Source organism: Gordionus sp. m RMFG-2023, chromosome 2 (genome assembly GCF_954871325.1).
Source record: "Gordionus sp. m RMFG-2023 chromosome 2, tfGorSpeb1-WG-v2, whole genome shotgun sequence".
NCBI lineage: Eukaryota > Metazoa > Nematomorpha > Gordioida > Chordodea > Parachordodidae > Gordionus > Gordionus sp. m RMFG-2023.
Genome location: NC_088776.1, coordinates 32359319 through 32381102, shown reverse-complemented (window position 1 = coordinate 32381102; position 21784 = coordinate 32359319). Strand labels below are relative to the sequence as shown.

The 21784-nt window shown below is 26.3% G+C and overlaps 1 protein-coding gene across 2 annotated transcripts in view; it reads right to left on the bottom strand.

The window, feature by feature from the left end:
- LOC135923378 (glycerophosphocholine phosphodiesterase GPCPD1-like) overlaps positions 1-21207 on the bottom strand; it is a 42869-nt gene extending 21662 nt beyond the window's left edge. For both annotated transcript variants that reach the window (XM_065458079.1, XM_065458081.1), the window contains exons 1-8: positions 20999-21207; positions 20756-20955; positions 20561-20714; positions 20472-20514; positions 15369-15482; positions 14994-15303; positions 9782-9914; positions 8531-8585 (exon numbers count right to left, since the gene is read on the bottom strand). In XM_065458079.1, coding sequence (XP_065314151.1) covers positions 8531-8585; positions 9782-9914; positions 14994-15303; positions 15369-15482; positions 20472-20514; positions 20561-20714; positions 20756-20955; positions 20999-21156 — 1167 coding nt within the window. In that variant the 5' untranslated portion in view covers positions 21157-21207. The remainder of the gene's footprint in view (positions 1-8530; positions 8586-9781; positions 9915-14993; positions 15304-15368; positions 15483-20471; positions 20515-20560; positions 20715-20755; positions 20956-20998) is intronic.
- Between the last annotated feature and the right edge of the window lie 577 nt (positions 21208-21784).

Here is a 21784-nt window from a genome sequence, read left to right as displayed (position 1 = left end):
TTCAATAAATTAAAGAAAATATTAGATGCAATATTTACATATTTCTGCGGATTCCGATAAAACTAAATATTTTTGCAAATGTCGATATTATGCAACTCCGATTTCCTAGGACTCAATTTTTTTTTAATGGTTATCTTTTTTTATTATGAAAGCTTAATTTAAAAATAAAAATATATGCCTATAGCCAGTACATAAACTACAAGCATATAATACATTTAAAATGATTATTTCTTTCAAAGGTGTTCCTATTCTATTGTCATTTCTTCAAAATTAATAACTTTTCGGTCGTTCAGACAATTTGTATAAATTCTTAAGTTATGTCATTCTAAAAATTGAGGGTGTTTGTTTAAGTTCCCGTCTCACCACTCGGGTAATTTTTTTAACCTCACAAATTTTTTAATTTTAGTTAATAATTATATTACTTTATATATATATATGAACAATTATAATCTAGGGATGGAAATAAAGTATTTATAGCGAAAGCGATCATATATAAAAAAAAGTGTTAATCTAATAGAGCCATATATGCTAACATAATTTGAGCAGTAGAATTCCAGCAATGTGTTTTCTAATTGAAGTATCCTTCGTTGGAATCGTTAGTTTTCTAGAACGTTCTAAATCTTAATTTTTGAAGTTGTTGCCAAAAAAAAATAGGCGTAGTGATGACAGATAAGAATAAACAAAATGTTACTAAACCCGAATATCCATCACCGTAACGTATAAATTCAATTTTACGGAAAAGTGAATATATGAAAATTTTATTGCAAGGAAAACTCGTTTACCCATGGAATCTGAGCGTATTAGCATCTGTTTATCAATTCTTTATGCATATTGTTATTATATATATAGATTTCTTTACCATGTTTATATTTTATACCAAATATAAGTACACACAAAAATTGTAACTCTATATTAATATTTTAAACCATAAAAGTATGAATCAATAAATAAAAATATCACAATTCATATTTTTTTAAACAATTATTTTGGGAGATTATCGGTTAAAGACATGAAATAATTTTTAAAAAATCTATATTATTTTTAAAACATTTTTAGTTCCATTAAATTATAGATATTGATTTAATTTATGCATAATTAATTTTTTATATTTTGATAGATTTTAATATAATTTTTGTATCTTAATAAAATTATATACGAAATAATTCTATTTGTTTAAATAATATGAATATGAATAGCACACTATTGGATCCGTATTTGAATAGGTCAATAATCAACACATTTTGTAGTTGCAACATCTCCCCTTCCCTCTCAGTGGTGTTCTTAAAAGTCGTAGTTCTGCTGCTAATGCAATCCGATAGTGTGACTAGGAATCCTCCCGCTATTCGTTGCCGATTGAATTTAAATAAGTGCTTACACTTCTGAAGACTAATTTAAAAAAATGATAAACTTAAAGAAATACTTCTCAGGATTAATCCTATCTGATTTATAAAATAGAAATTAAACAATAATAAGTTTAAAACCCGAATTCAAGTTTATCCACGAAGCCAAGTTAGAAAGAAAGGAGATGGTTAGATTTATATTCGGGATATATCTGAGAGTAAAAACAAGCAAAGAACTGTGAGAAAGAATTGGGCTATAAGCAATATACTGAGATAGTTTGGACATGCTGAACGGAAGGAAAAGGATGATTAGTTAAAAAGATGATGTTGTTTAGATGGAAGGAACAAGACTCAGATGGAAACCAAAGAAAACTGGATGAAGTGGTAGATAATGGCATGAAGGTGCTAGGTTTTTCCAGTGGTGATGCTCATTCTGAAAATAGAGAAAGGGGATTAGAAGGGAAAATGGCCTTACCCAGGTAAGCCTGGAAAAGAGTCACTAAACGATAAATAATAAGAAGAATTAGGTCTATAATACTAATCATAATTGATATGAATAATAAAATCATTATTTGATTTGAATGTTAAATATTTTAAGAAATGATTAATAGATATGAAAAAAGTTATCAAATAACATATTTAATACTTATGAATAATTTCAAGAATTTATAAATATTTTCGAATAATTCACTTATAAGACAAATAATTTTTAATCATTATTTGTATTCTATTTAAAAATATTCGTAAAGTACGAATCGAATTTGTTTTAGTTCTAGAAAGGAGCAGATAATATAATAATCTACATAAAGGCGTTAACACCACAATTTTTTTTAACAGAAATGCGAAATTTGTAAATTAGCTAATACAATTTCAAGTACGTAATGTGAATTGGTTGATTTGTGTTTTATTTGGGATTTTTTTTATTATTTAACTTTACTTTTTTTTTTATAATTTTTTTAAAAAATATCTTATGATATAATAATGCAAAAAATTAATCAACAAAAATTTTGATTTTTCAAAAAATCTCTTATAGATGAGAAATTTTATTAATTAAAACTGTTCTCTTATAGAAAAAAATAATAATGTATAATTAGATCCATCAAGGACTAGCCATAGCAATTCTAAAAGCCAATTACATGTTTTCCATTGATCAGTTTGTCAATTTTGTCATTTGTGCTGTAAAAGTTACAAAAAAGGCGTTTCTCGTTACGTTTGAAAAAAAAGGGTTACCTTTACTAGTTACCGTGTGAAAACGCGTTACTCGCTATTCAAAAAAATAAACTTAATGTTAAAAATTACTAAATATTATATATAAATTTTTTTTCCTCATTGATAATATAAATATTTTGTAAGATATAATCGCTTGTAGTAATTTTTTTAATCTTTTTAGAATTGATATAAAAAATTTTGACCAAATAAACAATGGCACTTAGTTCTAATCACAATTTTCGCTGTGCTAAACACATGACCAATGGTGCAGAGGATAGGAGGGTTGTATTATATTTAATAAATAAAAATTTTAATTAAAATTTATTAAAAATTGTTGACGAGCGGGGGAATTAGCTTGTCTTGGATGTAGGAATTGATAGGAATTAGTAGGATATTTGAAGTCTGATGAGGGGAATTGCTTAGTATAATGTATATTAGAAGTAGGAATTTAATTTAAACATAAGATTTTAAATGATTCTTTATTATGAAAAGTTAACTGATAAAATTTATATAATGTAAGATCTCTTTTTATAACCAAAATAAATCAATTATGTAAAAAAAACGTATATAATATAAAATCACGTTATCCAATTTACAAACATATAATATATTATTACAATACGAATATATCGTTACTAAAAAACGATCGCGTTAAACCTTCTAAAATAAAAAAGTATATTAATATAGATTGACATACAACTTAATAATCTCAATTTTTCTTTTATGACAGATACTGGTTCTCAAATGACATCTTTGCCCATCAAACATTTTGAAAAGCTGGCCAATTATGAAGATGTTGAGTTGAAAAGTTGTTCGAGAAAATGAAGGTTCGCCGATCACAGTCATTGGTCAAGTCAGTAATTATAAGGTTAAATATTTCAATACGATTAAATATTTAGATTTTTATGTTTTGGAAGGGAAAGGACCACCTTTATGTGGTCAAGACTGGATCAAAGAATTTGACATAATTAAATTCAACTTTGATATTAACACTATTAATAAGCTAGATATAGGTGATAGGATAAATTTTTTAACTTTTGACAATCCTTGTAAAAATAATGATAAATTTTATAAAGATAAAATGGTTATTCAGTCGATATTTACCGAAGAAGGGTGTGTTGAAGCGAGTTTTGATATTAATAGATTAATTAAAAGGTTCAATTGTGTTTTTAATAGTAAAATTGGCAAAGATAAAAATTTACATATATATATTTTGTTAAAGGATGATTTTAAACCAAGATTTTTGAAGGCCAGGAGAGTGCCTTTCAATTATATAAAGAATGGTCTTTATTTTAAAAAAAATTTCATAGATCATCTTCACAAGGTCCTCATTTTTTTATCTTTATCAGAATGTAATCTGATTGTTATTTAAAGTAACTAAATCTATTTTTCTTTATAGTTGTCAAAATTTTTCTCAAACTGGAAAAAACCTCACGACTTTTTTCTTCGTTGACCTCTAAATTTAACGATGGCCAATCCAATTTAACTAACTGGTGACTAATTGTTGATAGTATATATTCATCTTTGTTATGTTCTAATCCATTAAAAATAAATATAATCAAAATATAAATTGTAAATATTAATTTAACTGTATACCTTTTATCTTTGCCTTGTATGAGTGTACTAATAAATGGCAAAACTTGATATGATTTAATGCCAATTATTTAAGTTTAATTTATAATGGTCATTGTGGAAGTGAGGCATCTCAAATGCATTTTGTCTTCGCTCTTTAAAATCGAAAGAGCGGTAGCAAAGGTTCCATTTAAATTCATATATATGCATACCATATTTTTTAATTAACACTAACCATGCAATGTTCAACTATAAACGACTTGTCATTATCTGAAAATCTGTTTATCAAATTCGTGGCCATTCTCCTTCATAAGACTATCTTACTGAGTTGTAAAATGAGTGACATCTCGTTATGACTGATTTAATGGATATCCCACCATTTTTTTCATTAAAAATAGCTGCATAGCCTAAGACTCTCCATCTCTATTCCAACTAACATTAAAAGAAATTTTGAAATTGTTTGAAAGTGAACATTGCTAATAACCTTGTCGTTATCAACATTTGCAAAATATAGTCTTAATGCCCTTAATTTTCTTTATTGGTAGAGAAAAAAATATTTCAGGTCAGGGTAGAGTTAGATCTTCTTCATATGTAGAAAAAAGTATTCTTGACATATATTCTTTATTAAATAAATTATAATATAGGAATATAAATTAATATATCTCGATTGACTCAATATTGATTAGATAAACAATCTTGACTGTAAAAATTTAACAACAAAAATATAACAAATAAAATAAAAATGAAGAACTTTGGTGGTTGATCTGAATTTAAAGCTAGGTATAAATTATTTATAAAATTTAAAAATATATAATAAAATGTTTATTTTTTAAGAGAAAATTAAAACCGTTACTTAAAAAAAAGAAACGCGTTACTCGTTACCTTTTTAAAAAGGTAGCGAATGGCGTTCTTTTTATTCGAAAAAGGTAAAGCTGTTTTGGTAACGATATTACTTTCATCGACGTTAATTTACAGCACTATTTTTAATTTTTTTTGCCTTTTTTATATTTTATTATTATTTTTAAAATTTATTTATTAAAATGATTTAATTTTAGGTAAGTCATTGAATCTCGGGAAAATTGTTTGTGTTTTTATTATTTTTTGAATAAACATTAAATATAAAACAATTATAAATATAAATAAATTCAAAATATAATTTAAGGGAAACCAAAATTTGTTATATATATTTTATGAAAACCCAAATATTGTAAACTTATTTCATTTGAAAATGTGATAACTCAATAAGTAGACACTAGATAAGAGCAATTTATTTGAAAAAATATATAATATTAAACAATTTAAATATACAAAATATAATTTAAAGAAATGTAAAATTTGTCATATATAAATTTATGTCTTAAAAATTTTATTTATTAATATTAGACATGTGTCTAATATTTCTAGAACAACAATATTCACAAATATACAGTGACATAATTGTTTTCTCCTTGTTCGTGGAATGTTGGCCTTTAAATTCATATCATTCACGCTCAATTCGGTGAGTTTGCATGGTTTGGTCATTTGCATTGATAGAATTTTGACTATGATTTATATTTCTGGATAAAATATTGAGTTAGCCGTTTTTAAAAATCGGCTCAAAACGAGCCGTTTAACAACACTAATTTATATTGTGTCTATTTCCCGTTAGAATGTGCGAGTTGTATATATTCGTATCAGGTCAATTCAGCAAAACTTTTATCGCGAATGTCGTTTACCGCGAACAAATTTTAAAGCTAAGGTAATATCGCTATACCTATTCCGCGAAATTTTCCCCGCAAAACATTTATAACGAAGAGAATATCGAGAACACACTATCGTAAATCTATTTCTGCGAAACCTTAACCGCGAACACATTTTAGCAACCTTTATCGCGAACCCGTTATAGCGAAACTTTAATCGCGAATCCTTTATAGAGAATTTTTTACCGCGAATGTATTTGCGCGAAATCATTACCGCGAAACAGTAAATATATTGCAAATTCATTTATTTAAAGGAAACAACATATTCAATATCAATTTACCCACCAAAGCTCCTTAAATCATAAACGCAAAATGTTTTAAAAATATTTTGTTACTTATTGTCTATTAAGTAAGCATGCAACCTTTCTCTGATGTGATAGAAAATATAGCCGATTTCTTTCTGGTCTCTCTCGCTCATGGAATTTTGATTCAAATTTTTACCTCAATAAATTTACCCCCCCCCCTCTCTACCCAAAATAGATTTTAAAAATGTGCTTTATGCCATTAAAAGTAATTATAACAAATATTCTCAAATGCTTAGAAATTTTTCCAATCAAGATAAAAAATACTGAAAGTTAAGAATTTTTACTGATCTCAGATTATTTTTAAAAAATCATATAAGATTTAAATTTTCTTAGAATTTTTTTTATTAAATTTTCCGAGTTATTAAGACAGAGAGTAATGATTAATTTTAAAACTCAAAAAGCTTATGCACTTAAAAATAAAAGAATTGTAAAAATTTCTTAACGATATATTATATTTTCCAAGAAATTCAATTCTGATAAAATTAAAATTTTTACTAAGCATAATCATCTTTTAGGAATTCACTTAAATTAATTTAAGTAGTTTTGATTCTGTGTAATTAAGGGGAAAAAATAACATATGCTGCTATAGGACTAATCTATATGTATTTTAAAATTTTATTTTGATAATATTGATATTGGTATAATTTAAAAAATTAATAATAAAACACTAAAATATTAAAACAACTATATAAAAATATGTAAAAATATATAAAATTACTTAATAAAAATATATATTAATAGTATCGAAGGCTCTAAAAAGAGCTTAATTTAATAATGAAAATGTACCTAAAACACAAGTATAATTGTGTTTAAAAATTTCCAATTGAATTTTTGTTTAAGAAATAAGGATTCGCGATTTTCGTTTGTTATGCTAAAAAAATAAAAAAAAAAATATATGTAGACTGTGAAAAATTGCCGTTAGTTGAAATGACTATTGGCTGAAATATAAAGTTATTTAATTTTAAATATTTTTTTATTTTTTTATTTTCCCCACAAGTAAGAGGGTTTGTACTTACACATTCACACTCTTGCCACCAATGTAGCCTACGCGTTTAACCTAACGCCAGACACGGTCTAAACTGCACCTGCAGCTAAGGTCGCCATTTCCGGCATAAAGAAATTAATAAAATCATACATAACGCTTTTAAGGCTAAAATACCCAACATCCTTGAACCTACCAACCTCTCATTACAGAACGGCCTCAGACCCGACGGCTTAACTTGCACCCACTGGTCCAATGGGAAATCCCTTATCTGGGATGCAACCTGCGTATAATCCTTTCCTTCATCAATTAATACAAACCCTCTTACTTGTGGAGAAAATAAAAAATTAATAAATATTCAAAATTAAATAACTTTATATTTCAGCCAATAGTCATTTCAACTAACGGCAATTTTTCAGTCTACATATATTTTTTTAAAAACTTTATCACGAAAATTTTTTAGCATAACAAACGAAAATCGCGAATTGAAAATTTTTAAACACAATTATTTTTTAGGTACATTTTTCATTATTAAATTAAGATCTTTAATAAAAAATGGCGCAACCCAGATAGCAATTTCTATAAGGATCAAGGTTTAACTAATGAACTCAATGATTAATATAAAATAAAGCCTAGGTTCATTGAGCGCGATTCTTAGAAAATAAGACTTAGAGGAAAAACATAGCAGGATAACAAATTTTTTTTATTCCAATGATAAATTTTATAAACCTAAATCATTATATAAATTTATTAAGGCTAAAAGAAAATTAAAAACTCTATCATATCGATCTTATACCTATTTTTTTTAAAAGTATTATTCAATTAATATGATCATAAAAATAAATATTTCAAAATAAAATAGTCATTATTGAATTATCGGAATATTAACCTAGTGATATTAAATTCCCTATAATATTTTCTCGATATATGTTTCGCGAAGTAGTTTTCGCTCTATTGTCTTCACGATTTTGGTTAATTTAACTAGTTTATTTGCAAACTGGTTATATGTTTAGCTAGTTTATAAACTAGAGAAATGGGCTGAAAAAAAATACAAGGTAAAAAAAAAATATACAAACTTAAAATATTTTAAAAAATTCACAAAACAAACTAGTTTGTAAACTAGCTAAGCCTCTAACTAGTTTTTAAACCAGCTAAGCTGTTTAGCAGTAAAACAATATATATTTAAAAAAATAAATTTCATAATTATTTTGGTTTCGAAACTCTTCCTTAATGACCGTTCCTCTTTTATAATTATCTCCAAGTTTCGTTATATATCCATGGTTAAAACTAAATCATTATCCTGAATATAAAATTGCTGAAAAATCTTATTCATCTGAACCCCATACAAAAAAATAATAAATAATTTCAGGATATTTTATATACTTTTTCGTAAGCGCACATTAGTGAAGCGATTGTATTCTCCATCAATAACGCAGGACTTTTTTAAAAAAAATTAAGTTCTATAATTAAACATAAACATGCTATTAAATGAAGATAAAAATACTTGATATAAAGTAAAATATTGCCAAAATCTAATCAAGGCCAAATTTTTTTTATAAAATAATTTCATAGTTAAAAATAAGTGTTAGAAACTTTACGGAAAAAAATACATTTGACGCTAACATTTATATATATTTTAATAAAAAATATTCAAAAACAGAGCAATTTGTGTAACTTGATTCTACTAATTTTAAAAGTTTTTTAACTTAGTCCCAACCCTGCCGGAGCGAGCCACAAAGTGGTGTTGTTTTAAATCAGGGGCGAGCCAGACTTAAAAAAAATTATAACAATGGCCAGGCCTATTTTATTTTTCAAAAAAACTCGGGAAAATCATATAATGGAGCATTACACATTCATTTACTACTTATATCTCCAATTTCCCTCAAAAGAATTTACATGATGCTGCCAAAATTATTTAAAAAGACGAAATTAAAAATCCAGGCCTAAAAATAAAAAACATGGGCAGGGCTAAAATTAGATTTATAAAAAAAATTCAGACCCGACTTAAAATGGGAAGCATTTTTAAATCCAATCAATAGTTCTGCAAGTCACTGATTCTTGCAATTGATAAAAAAAACTGTTTTATTACTCCTTATAACATGTTTATGTGACTCCACCTTTTCACCAGTTCTACAATAATAATAAAACTGTTTGATATTTTAATCTAGTTTTCTTTGGGAGTTTAATAATTTTACAAGTTTCATGCAAAATTTATTATTTTTGACATGATTAATTTTTGATCAACTCACAATTATTTTGATTTCAATTTGAATGAATTTTTAAGCTAAAAATGTTTTAGTACATTATTTATTTTTAATTTAGAATATATTTTATTACTCATTTTTGGATACCTGTATAAAAACGATTAGTTTGTTATTATTGCCTCCAATTTTAAAATAATTATCATGTAAGATAAATGAATGTTTACGTATTGTAATGTTTAAATTTTACTTATTCTATTTTGAGCTATAATATATTTAACACAGTGTGCGCATAATATCATGTAGTCACTCGTGATTATTTTTATCCGGGTAACGATGGACTAATTTGGATCGAACAAATAAATAAGTGTTTCCCAATAGTATATACATATTAAACTAGTTTCATTCATAGTGATTTTAAAATAAAATTTACTTTTTTGTTCTGAAAGACTGACCCATTCCCCTGTGCCCAACGTCTAAATCATTTATGTCGAGTTTTTTGTTGAAAGAGTTCATCAGATTCAATTCTTTGATAAATAGAGTTGGTTTAACGACCAAATATTCAACTAAATTTTTAAAAATAGAGAATATAAGTATGATCTAATGCTTAAAAGATTGATTTAAATTTCAATTATTTTATAAATATTAAGGGTTTAAAGTAGATAAATGCATCGGAATTGTTTTTTTTAAATTCCGACCTAATCCTATATAATATTTGTGACCAATACTTTGTTAGACCTGAGTCCAATCTTAGCTTACATTTTAGAAATAGGATTGACCTAAAATAAGGTTTGAGTCCGATCTGAATTAAAGAAAAATATTAAATTAAGAAAAAATAGGTTTCTATTCTCTCTTGAAAATGGGCTTGTCTAAATGTTGGATTGACCTAAAATAAGGTTTGAGTCCGATCTGAATTAAAGAAAAATATTAAATTAAGAAAAAATAGGTTTCTATTCTCTCTTGAAAATGGGCTTGTCTAAATGTTGGGGTGAGTAGGAGCAAAAATTACCTCCATATATATTTCAAGGGGTAGTATTTTAAGAGGGAAAATCTCTACCTGTTGCCTCTAAATTAATTTATCTCACCGGAGATGTGCCGAAACCGAATATTGTTCCGAAACTATTTTTGCCGATACCAAATTTAACCTTAAAGTTTAGTTTAATACAAAATTATATATTTTCGCAAAATATATATTTATTTACATAATTAATCGTAAAAATTGTTAATTTTAATAAAATAATTCTAAAATATTGCTCCTCTCGTGCTTCAGTTTATCAGATAATTTTTTTTTCTAGGGGAGAGTTACAGGTACAGTTACCAGGAGTTAATAATTTTATTCGATTTTTTGTAGTTGAGGAATTGGATGAGATTATATTGGGGTGGGTTAATTTGTGGTGGGTAGGTCCCTTGTATGATTGGTGGGATATATTTAAAGAGATGGAGGTAGAAAGAAATAGGAAGGAATGTAGGAGAGTCCAGGAGGAAATGAGGTGGAAATAACGAACAAATGCTAGAAGAAGGAATGGGGGGAGGGGGAAATAAAGAACATTTTGGAAGATTATAAGATAATATTTAAAGAAGGATTAGAGACTTTGAGGGATTTTGAAGTGAGTATGAATTTAAAGAAAGATAATAGGCCGAATCATAGAGATGGATTCCTTTTCAGTGGTGATAGGAGGTTAATATAATATAGTTAGATAGATGGCAAGAGGAGGGTATAATACCTGTGGTGCATAGTGAGTGGGTTCGAAGGCCATTTCCAAACAAAACGTTATTTTAATGCATGCGATTTTTTTTTAAAATATCAATCTAGTTTGATATTTTTTAACGATTAAATGGCGTCTTATACGATTGAAGTAAACAAGTTGTTTTTTAAATATTATATTATGCAAAAAACCCCCAGATTTTTTTTTTCATATTTATAGAATTTACTTAAAACCTAATAATATAGGTATATTTTTATTTGGATTATAATGGATATACTCATATTATAAGGTATAGAATTAGTATTTTAGAAATTTTTTTATAAAAAATATAATTTATTAATAACCTAAATTTTTTAGGCCCTAATTCTTTATTTAAAGATTACTCATATACCCTCCATAAAAAATGCCTAAACAAGATAAAATGCTGATATTCAAATTGGTACCGGAAATAAATACCCCAGTAAAATAACCCATGTTTTTTATTTTGGTAAAAATTATCTGCTATAGTAATAAATACAAATCCATCCTTAATTACGATATTAAGTAGACTAAATTTGACAAAATTTTGTAAGATATATCATGATTATATACAAATTTAATAATTTAGAATAATAATTATATGGGTTGACATCGAATATTGAAGGAAATCACTCTTATAAAATCTGGAAGGCTTCGCATCCCATCACGGTATTCCTCGCAAAGTTTCTTTAACCGAATCTGGATATTATAACTCTGCGATTTTGTTTTCGGTGGCCAACTAACTACACGCCATCGTTCACGTTTGGTTTCATCGGTAGCCATAGAGCATTTTATTTTTTAATCAATTTCCAGATTGATGGGTGTTTATTCCCAACCAGATTAGAAAAACGATGATTCTAACCTTCGCATTGATTATATATTCGTTCTTCGTCGAATAGCGCTCTGATCCACGTTCCAAGTTTCTGGAGGAAATCGAGACACAATTCAACGTGTCTGGGATTGAGAATTGCTTCTGTTGATATAATTTTTATCTAAATAATCAAGAATATCTTTACCATTGCTCGGAGTAACCGATCTCAGGAATGTCATTGCATTGCCCATATCACATAAAGGAGTAAATGCTAAGCCGTCCATCATTCCACAGAGTTTCACTGGTCCTGTATTGGCTTTCCAAACCTAGCTTCTGAATTTTTCTATGGGTACTTTGACATAAATGGTAAAAGCATCCGATTTTTTTTTCCAAGAGTTTTTTTCAGGGGTTATTTTTCCTATTCACAGGTGAAACATACTTATTCAAATAAATTATTAGATAAATTGTGTTTATATGTTAATGCTGTCATCTTTCTAAAAACTTAAAAAATCACAATTCGAATGAAAATCTCAAATTCATAATTTTATTTTAATATCTGATGAAACCAGGGTAGTGTGGCCGGTCAGATATGATTTAATCAATTGATCGATATTTTACCGGTCATCAAATTCAAATAAATGTTTTTGACAATAACTTTATTTTGTATATAATAGTAAAATGAATCTATTAATATTCATTTTAAAATATTTTTTAAACTCATTGTCATTCAATAAATAATGTTTCGCTCTATGTGGTAGAGTCTTGTTCTGATTCATATTCAATATTATCATTTTCTTAAATATTTTTAAATTATCCTGTTGTCAAGATCTTTAATCGATTTCTGTTTTCGTAAGGATGTTAACGTAAATCGACCAATTTCTTTCTGCAAAAGAAGTATATGAATTGTTAGTAAAATTTTACCAATCAATAATAAAAACTATTTGTAATTGAAATAAAAATATGATGCCTTAAGCTGAGTTTTATTTTAAATATCGTATTTTAAAATGCGATTCAAAAACAAATTAGGCCTAAATTTTCCCGATTCAAAATATTATTATCTTTATAGATATCATTTGTCCTTTACTGTATTAAATATATATTGAAGTAAAATAGTTAAAATTTTGAATCGAGTTAGCAGTCCTAGGCATGAAGTTTGCCAAACTTTTGAAAGTTATAATTCTAAGTCTTAAGCCACTCTGTAATACTTAAATAGTATACATTTTATTTTATCTTCAATCCGTTTGGTAAACAGAATAAATAAAATTTATTAGAATATGAAAATTACTGAAATTCATATCAGGACTTAACAGAACGAAGAATCTAAAAACTCTCAATTAATTATATTTGAAAAAAAATTAAACAAACGAAATATCTAGAAAAATTACTATCATCATATAATAGATTAACTTTTATCATATTTCATAATACGAAACTCGATGCCTCTGGCTGTAGCCTCATTCTTATAATTTAATAACGGTAGCATAAAAATAGTCAAATAGATTTGTGGCATCTATGGAAAATGTGATACCAAAAGAAGATCGATTGGTCATGGCGATATTTCATGATAGCTGATTTTTTAATCTTGTTTAGTAATAGTAAGTGCACTTTTACAATTAAAAATAGAAAAGGTCAAACGTTGATCCATCCCATGCGAATTATAGCGCCTTTGGAAAGCCCCCTTCCCCCGCTTTTTATAATTTTTAACAAATTTTTTATATGAAAATTAGATTATAACATGAAATGTTTGGTATTATTTATTCGTAAATTTCAGGCACCTTTTATTGGAAAATTTGATTATAAAGTGAAATGTTTTTATAGTAATGTTTATTCTTTAAGATATTTTTCACGCACTTTTTAAAATAGAAGAATAAATATTTAGATTCTTTTATAAAATTAAATAGGGAGGAAGGAAGGGGTAGAGGTCTGGTAATTTTTTCACAACCAGAGCCCGAATTATAATTTTTTATTGTCCGAACTCGATCCGAGCCCGAATTAAAATAAAATTTTTCAACCACATCCGAACCCGACTAAATTTTTTTAAATTTGAGTGTGAATATTATAATATCCAAAAAACAATTAAAAATTATGTGCATTACCTTAAATAAAAGTTTATTTGACAGCCACAGTATAATCAATATTTATATTAAGTTGCATTTCATATAAAATGAAAATATATACCTTTTATTCAGTTTAAATATTAAAAAATTTGAAATACAATCGAATTTAAAAATTATTGTGATTATATAAAAATAATGTGCATGATATAATGAACATATTATAATGATATATAAATATCATTATCAATAGTATCATATAGTGAATAATTATGATAATAATGAAGAGTCATGTCAGGCTTTAAACAAGTCCTTCCATCTTCAAAGGCCCTACCAACCGCTAAAAGTCCTCTTTCACTGCTAGCAGAGGAAGCAGGGATACAGAAATTTAAGAGCCAAAACACTTAAAATGAGTCGTTTTGAAAAGTCTACCACCAATTTAAGATTTGGTAAACAATTTTAAATATTAAAAAATTTGAGTCTATTTAATTACATAGATATTAGCTATATATTTTTTAATTAACCTGATAGAATATGATGTAAATAAAATATGTAATAATAACACAAAAATATAATAACAAAATAGTGGCAAACAGAAGTTATCTAAAATAATAATTGAAAATGACATGTTAATCTAATTGACATTATGCATTAAAAAGAATATTTAGGATATTATATTTTTTTATGGTTAGGGTCGGATTTCGGGTCGGACATCTCTTACAACCCGACTCGAACCCCAAAATAAATTTTTATGTTCGAACCCGAGCTTAGATCGAGCTACGGACAGCCCGTGCATACCTATAAGGGGGGGTTATCAATATAAATGGAATAAAAGCTTATTTCTGTCTAGATATCAATATTGTATTTTGAAAACAACAATTTTGCTTAACCATATCTATTGGGGGGGGGGGCTAGTCTACATCACTAGGTTTTAACCTATGAAAATTGGAACTATTTTGAAATTATCTATTTGAAAATAGAGTAAAGTATAGGGCATCAGAAAATCTGTACCAACTTATTCATAAGAATTAATAATGGGTAATAAATAAATAATACATTCAATGTATCCAATGACGGAAGATAATATTTTTGATACACCATTTAGATCATCCCCTTTTTTCGAACTTCTGTTAAGACAATCTGATTCGTAAAGTAACAACTTTTTGCTGCCACGAGAAGGGCAATTTTCTGTATCAAAAATTGTCTGTTTACTTCCTGATTGGATTGTGTGGGCATTATTAGTTATTGGGTAAATTGAATGATATGAATCTATATCGAAAGGAGTGGAAATAGCCACTTGATACAAATCATTGGATATCAAATCCGTATGGTGTTTAGGAATGTTGTAGATGGTAAAGGTTAGGTACTTAATTGTATTTATAAGTGTTATAAAATATAATAAAAATTATTACAATCATATAATTTACATACATTCTTTTTTAAGTATGGAAAAGATCTGATCTGGTAAGTGAAATATTGTCCGTTGTTGTAATGCTTCCCATATTTGGATTGTTTAATATTATGTGTCTCATTTTGGTCGAGCGACTAGATTAAAATCATATTTCATATACAATATTCAAATTAATGTTTATCGCAAGGGTTGATCCCGAAAAAAGATATTTAAATTTAGCGTTTTCCGCTAGTTAGTAAGCATATTTGTGCATAAGAGCAAAATATTAAGTACTTTATGTTCGTTAGAACTCTTAAAATAAGTTACATTTAAAATTTTTTTCTATTAAAATACATGAATAAGTTAAGTAATGTAATTTAACACTAAATAATTTTAAAATATATTAATAAGTTATGTAATTTGATAACAAATAATTTAAAAATATATGAATAAGTTATGTAATTTAACACTAAATAATTTTAAAATATATTATAAATTTTGTATATATATCTCATCCTAGCCCAATCAAATTATTTACAAATTTTTTAGCCAACAACACAAATTTGACTAATTATAAGCTTTACATTTTCAAAACTTCGGTCAAGTCCGATTTGTAATTAAATTAGGTTTGGTCCGAAAATCTTTTTGACCGGGCAGGGTACAGTAATTTAGACATTATTTTTATTAAGAAATTTATAGAAATAAAATTTCTATTTATAAATTTTTTTTTCATTAACTAATTTATGTTTAATACAATAAATAATATTTATTTGATAAATGTATTAGTTAATAGTGTTGTTAAACGGCTCATTTTGAGGCATTTTTAAAAATGGATAACTTAATATTTTATCTAAAAATATATTACGCAAGCCAGATTTTTCTCATAGATGGCACAAAGGTTTGGACATCTATTAACGAAATTTCGTGACTTATGTGATATCTTTCGGGCTAAAATATTGTGTTAGCCATTTTTTAAAGTTGGCTCAAATCGAGCTATTTACCAACATTATTAGTTAGTTATAAAACTCTAAACGATTGCTTGAATAAGCAATTGAAGTTATTTATATTTTTATGCATGCTAATTACCACTATAATGACTATTATTTATTAAAGAAGATTTAAAAAAATAATCAATCACAGTCGAGAATTTATAATTTAAAAAATCGAAGCCGGTGTATCGAATATATTGGCAGCCAGGCCATGTTTATAATATTCTTCATTTCCCTAAAAGGAATATTGGGTAATTTTAAATTAATAGCGGATAATTTTCCTTATTTAAATCAGGATATTCGAATTCCCTGCCATTTATTAAAAATTTATATTATAAATTGTGGTTTTATAGATTTTATTTTATTACTAGGATATTTTAAGTAAATATTAAAGGCAGACAATTTTGATGATTTAAATGAAATCCAATTTTCAATCACTATTGCTCAACAATAAAAAAATAAATGCGTAAATGAAAAACATGTACTAATGCTTGATTATTTACAGTATTTACCTAATAATTGGTATTACAATAATATATTCACCTCATAACGTTACAACGGGCTAAAAAAAAATTAAAAATCCATGTGGGACCGATTTATAAAAAAATATTAAAATTATACCAATTAATCAAGTTGAAAAATCATAAAATAAAGCCTTTTATACAGATATACTGCTCATATTTTCAATTTTACTTTGAAATAATTTGAAAAATTATTTAAATAACAATTTTACAAATTCCATTTGACCTGTGCAGGTCTCTGATATAAATAATAAACAAATAATATAAATAAATTGTTAAAAATTTCAAATTATTTCTAAATTTGATATAACTAAACCTTAAACTCATTGAAATCTCAGAGTTGAACTTAAACCTATTGAAAATAAAATTCAACACCTGGTTTATCAAAAGAAGCCAAAAACATTTGAATTTATATAATCTTTATATAAATTATAGAATTACTTTATAAGAATAATTAGCCATTTTAAAATATTAATATAACTATATTATGCTTTTTTAATAAATATTCAGCAGCCTGGATTTGAAAAAAAGAGATTAATTTTTTAAGCCTGTTCAAATTTTTTAAAATCACTTTTTAAGGAAATAGGTTCCGACATACATAAACTGATGAACCCCGTGAAGGCTTATTCTTGAGGTAGAGGCTAGCCATCTATTAAAAATGCTAATTACATAAGCTATATAGGCAGCTTCATCCAGAAAGATAATAATTTTTAACACTTATAATTTGATAATTGTTTTTTAATTAAATAACTTCTTTAATATATTATCTCATCTTTATAATTTTTAATAATAATTAATTTATAGTTGGCTTTTAAAATTTAAAATTAGGTTAAATATTTTTTATAACTTGTCTCTGAATTTTTAAAATTTTGTTGTTTTAAATAATTTGGATAAATAGTTTCAAAGGGAAATTGAAAATATGTGGAATAAATGAATATTAAAAAATCCATTAATGTATTTTCAACTTATTAATTGATATGCTCTGATTTAAATAAATATTTTAGGCCTGGCCTATTCTTAAAAAAATTAATGGGCAAGGTTTTGATTTAGATCTGCAAGTAGGGCTGGCAACTCTATCACTTATTACCAATATCATAAACTGATAAATCAATCCAAAGTAATATATTTAGTTAAAAGCAATAACAATAATTATTCAAAAATTATTACAATACTTTAAATTTTAAGATTTCCTTAGCAAATTTTGGCTATTCATGGATATGGTCACGTTTATAGTAAGCACGCATTACTCAACTTATGTGATGTGCGTTACTATAAATATATGAGACATGCAGGGGGCCAGGCGGTATTTCAATTTTTTTAAATATATCCGGGCCAGGCCAAAAAAATTTTTTAAGGTACCCGAGCTGGGCCGTATATTTTAAACCGAAATATTTTAACTCGCCATTATCAGCTATAAAAATTAAAAATAAATAAAATATAATTTTAAGTAATCAGAGGCCAAAATTTTTTTTATATAAAACTCGGGCCGAGCCCAAATTAAAAAAAAAATTTGGAGCAGGCCATGCAAATTGTACTTTTGCAGGTCTCTAATAAATATAGCATACTGCTAAAGATATTTCCGATGTCGATCGCATCGCTTGAATGATGTGCGTTTATAAAAACAAGGTTGCCAGGTCAAAATTTTCAAATTGCGGGTGAAATTTTTTAAATTATTAATTTTATAGGCCATCTTTATTTTCCAAGGTAAAATTTTTTAAAAAAATATATAAATTTATACCAAAAATAGTTAATTTTTTCCAATAATAAGATAAAATATTATATCTTTTTTAAAAAAAATATAGAAAATTGTAATAATTTATGTATGATAAAACTTGAATTTAAACATAAGATTTTTGCTTCACCCCCAGGTAGGATGAAATGTAATGCTTATGTTGTGTATAAAATATGTTTATCAAAAATTAACCTCATAAAGGAAGAGGGATGATTTTGAAATTTTTTATTTTAGGTGAAGATTTTGAGAAAATATTTATTTACAAGATATGTTTATTATTTATTTTAAAATTTAATTATAAAATATAAAAATTAAACAAATATTGTTCCTAAAAATTATTATTTAAAAAAGATAAAATTTAAATATGTGAGTAAATTTAAAATTGGCTGGAGTTTTGTGGGAGAAGGGTATGTAAATATTGAAAAAAAACTTGCAGGAGACTTCTGCTGATGAGGAAAGACTGGCAACCAGCGTCTACATGACAGGCTTTCTGGGTGCAACCCCCCACCCCCCTAAAAAATTATCGCTACCTTCGGCGACAATGTTTTTCCATAATTAATTATTTTTAATTATAATGATACTCCTTTCAAATTTTAAAAAGAATAACTTAAATTATTTTCTCTCTACTAACAACTATTAAAATTTTATGAATATAAAGGAGTTCTTTTTTATTAATGAATTTAATTAAAATTCCCCTCATTTACAATGAAGTCATTATTATAGCATTAGGAGCTTGCTGAGAATGTCAAAACTTATAAATGTTTTATTTGTGAAATAATGTCTATGATTGTATGTAATATATAGATTTGATCAATGATTTGTAATATCATTGTATTATAATAAGTCTATGATAAAATTATCAATTTTTATAGCAATATTTTTGTCCTATTTCATCTCAAAATTTAATAAATAATCTTTCAAAAAATTTATCCAACCCTCTACCTCCCTCAAGAAAAATTGAATGCAAACTGTTCCTACCCCATCCCCCTCTCCCTGCTCATGTAGACGCTGCTCCTGACTAATGAGGCCCAACACAAAATATTTTCTTATATATTGAATTTAACAAGTTAAATATTTGTGTTTTGACTTCACCTCAAAATATTGGTGCAATAATTATTTAATTATTACCTTAGGAAGCAGAGTGTCCAACCAAATTATAAGAACTTATAAAATATAGAGCTATATAGAGAAGCCTGTAAAAAAATTTACTGAACCTCCATTATTGTTTTTTAAAAAGTACATTTATAAGATTTAATTCCATAACCTGAGCCAAACCTAATCCTTTAAAGTATTCTATTTATGTAAGCTTAACTTAATCAAGTTTATATATCATAAGGTTTGCCACTCTGTTAGAAAGATTAAATGATAGCTTATCTTTTATCTACATTTATTATAAGATTAGCAACTCTCATCAAAATATTTCTTTTATTTATAGAAATATATATCAATTATTTAATTAGGATATCATAATTAAAACCAGAGATATAGAGAATCAAAGTTTAAAAATTATTGACTTTGAAAGCTTTTCTAAAGAACAACGAAAATCATCTATATACATATTTTTTGACAATTGTGATTTTTATTTTAAACATATTCAAGAGTTTTTATAATAACAAAATGATGATTATTATTCTTCTCTAAGTTGTATAGTTAGATAATAATTAAAACGAATATTAATATAAATCAATGCCAATATAATCTATGGAAAATACTTTTTAAACCCAATAGAAAATCAATACTGTATTGTAAGCCAACCCTATTGACAGGATTCTGAAATAGAAATAGTAAAACTAAAAGGTATCAAATTTGTAGAATAATATTTTGAAAAATCCATATTTATATAAAAACATAAAAGAAATAGTTATATATTAAAATATAGCATTTAAATAATATTTATTAAACCTGTATTAGTATATTATGATCATTTATTATCCCTTTATCAATACTTTTTAAATAAAATAAAATATATATATAAGTATTTATAAACATACTTGTTTAAATTTGTTTGAGATAGTTTAATAAAGTATGAATTAGGGCAGATTTCAAACTTATTACCAACAATTTCAGAAATGTGCAAGTTTTTAATGGTGATTTGTGTGAGTGTATCTAATAATAACCACCCCATATCTATAATCTTTTCACCATCTTTACAAATATAAAATAAAAATATATAAATTCATACAAACTGCAAAATCCAAAAACATCATTTATTATTCTTATGTTGCTATTTGGGTCATATACTCTTGAAATGGATCCATTTTCCCAATATTTAATGATAAAATTGTTCTCCTTGATATCAGCACTGGTTACTAGGGAAGCAACAAAGTATCGATATTGAATAGTATCCTTAATAAGGATATTAATTTTTCCTGACCATTGTTCAATTCTATGAATAAAGAAATGTTGGATGTGAAAAAAAGCTAAAGTACCCTTGATTATTATATTTTTTATTTAATTTATAAGCGTTTGAAGGGTCCCAATATCCCAATTCTTTACAGTTACCGCAAACGAATAGTATGTCTTCATCATTAAGAATTAGATCTTTCAATTTCACAACATATTCAATGTGCATTTCTATCTTTATCATTTAAAATTTAAACAGCTGATAATATTTTAGGATGCCTTCATTTTTAAACATGCTCATTGTTCGGCTAACATATGCGAAAAAAATTAGAAATCAATTTGCAAACATCCGGTGCAAAATTTTTTGGAAGAAAGTGATAGTACTGTATTTGTACTGGTATTTATTTTATTTAATCATGTTTATTTCTAGGTTTGCTCACATTCTAATTAATGGTAAAATTAAAATTAATATAGCCAATATATCCCTCCCATATTCAAATTTTTTATTTAATCGGGCATGGGCTTTTTATCTCAATTTTTATTTTCCCATGGGCGTTTAAGTAAGGGGCTTTGCCTCTTGCGCGCACAGGTAACTGCGTCCTGCCCAAAAAACGTGGATGGTCCTCTTATTTATTTATTTCCCATTCTTTTATCCCAGTTAGATGGGCTCTTATGAGAGAACCAAGCGTTGCTCTTATATATGACATTTTAGGGTTAGTGCGCTTAATATCACGTATCACGTAAATTTTAATAGGTTAGGGTCAACCTCTTCGTATGAACATTTATGGAAAAACTCAAATAACCTAAAATGGCCACAAATATATTTGAAGCGATTATAGTATTTACGGAATAAAGCGCATACGCCCTCTCAA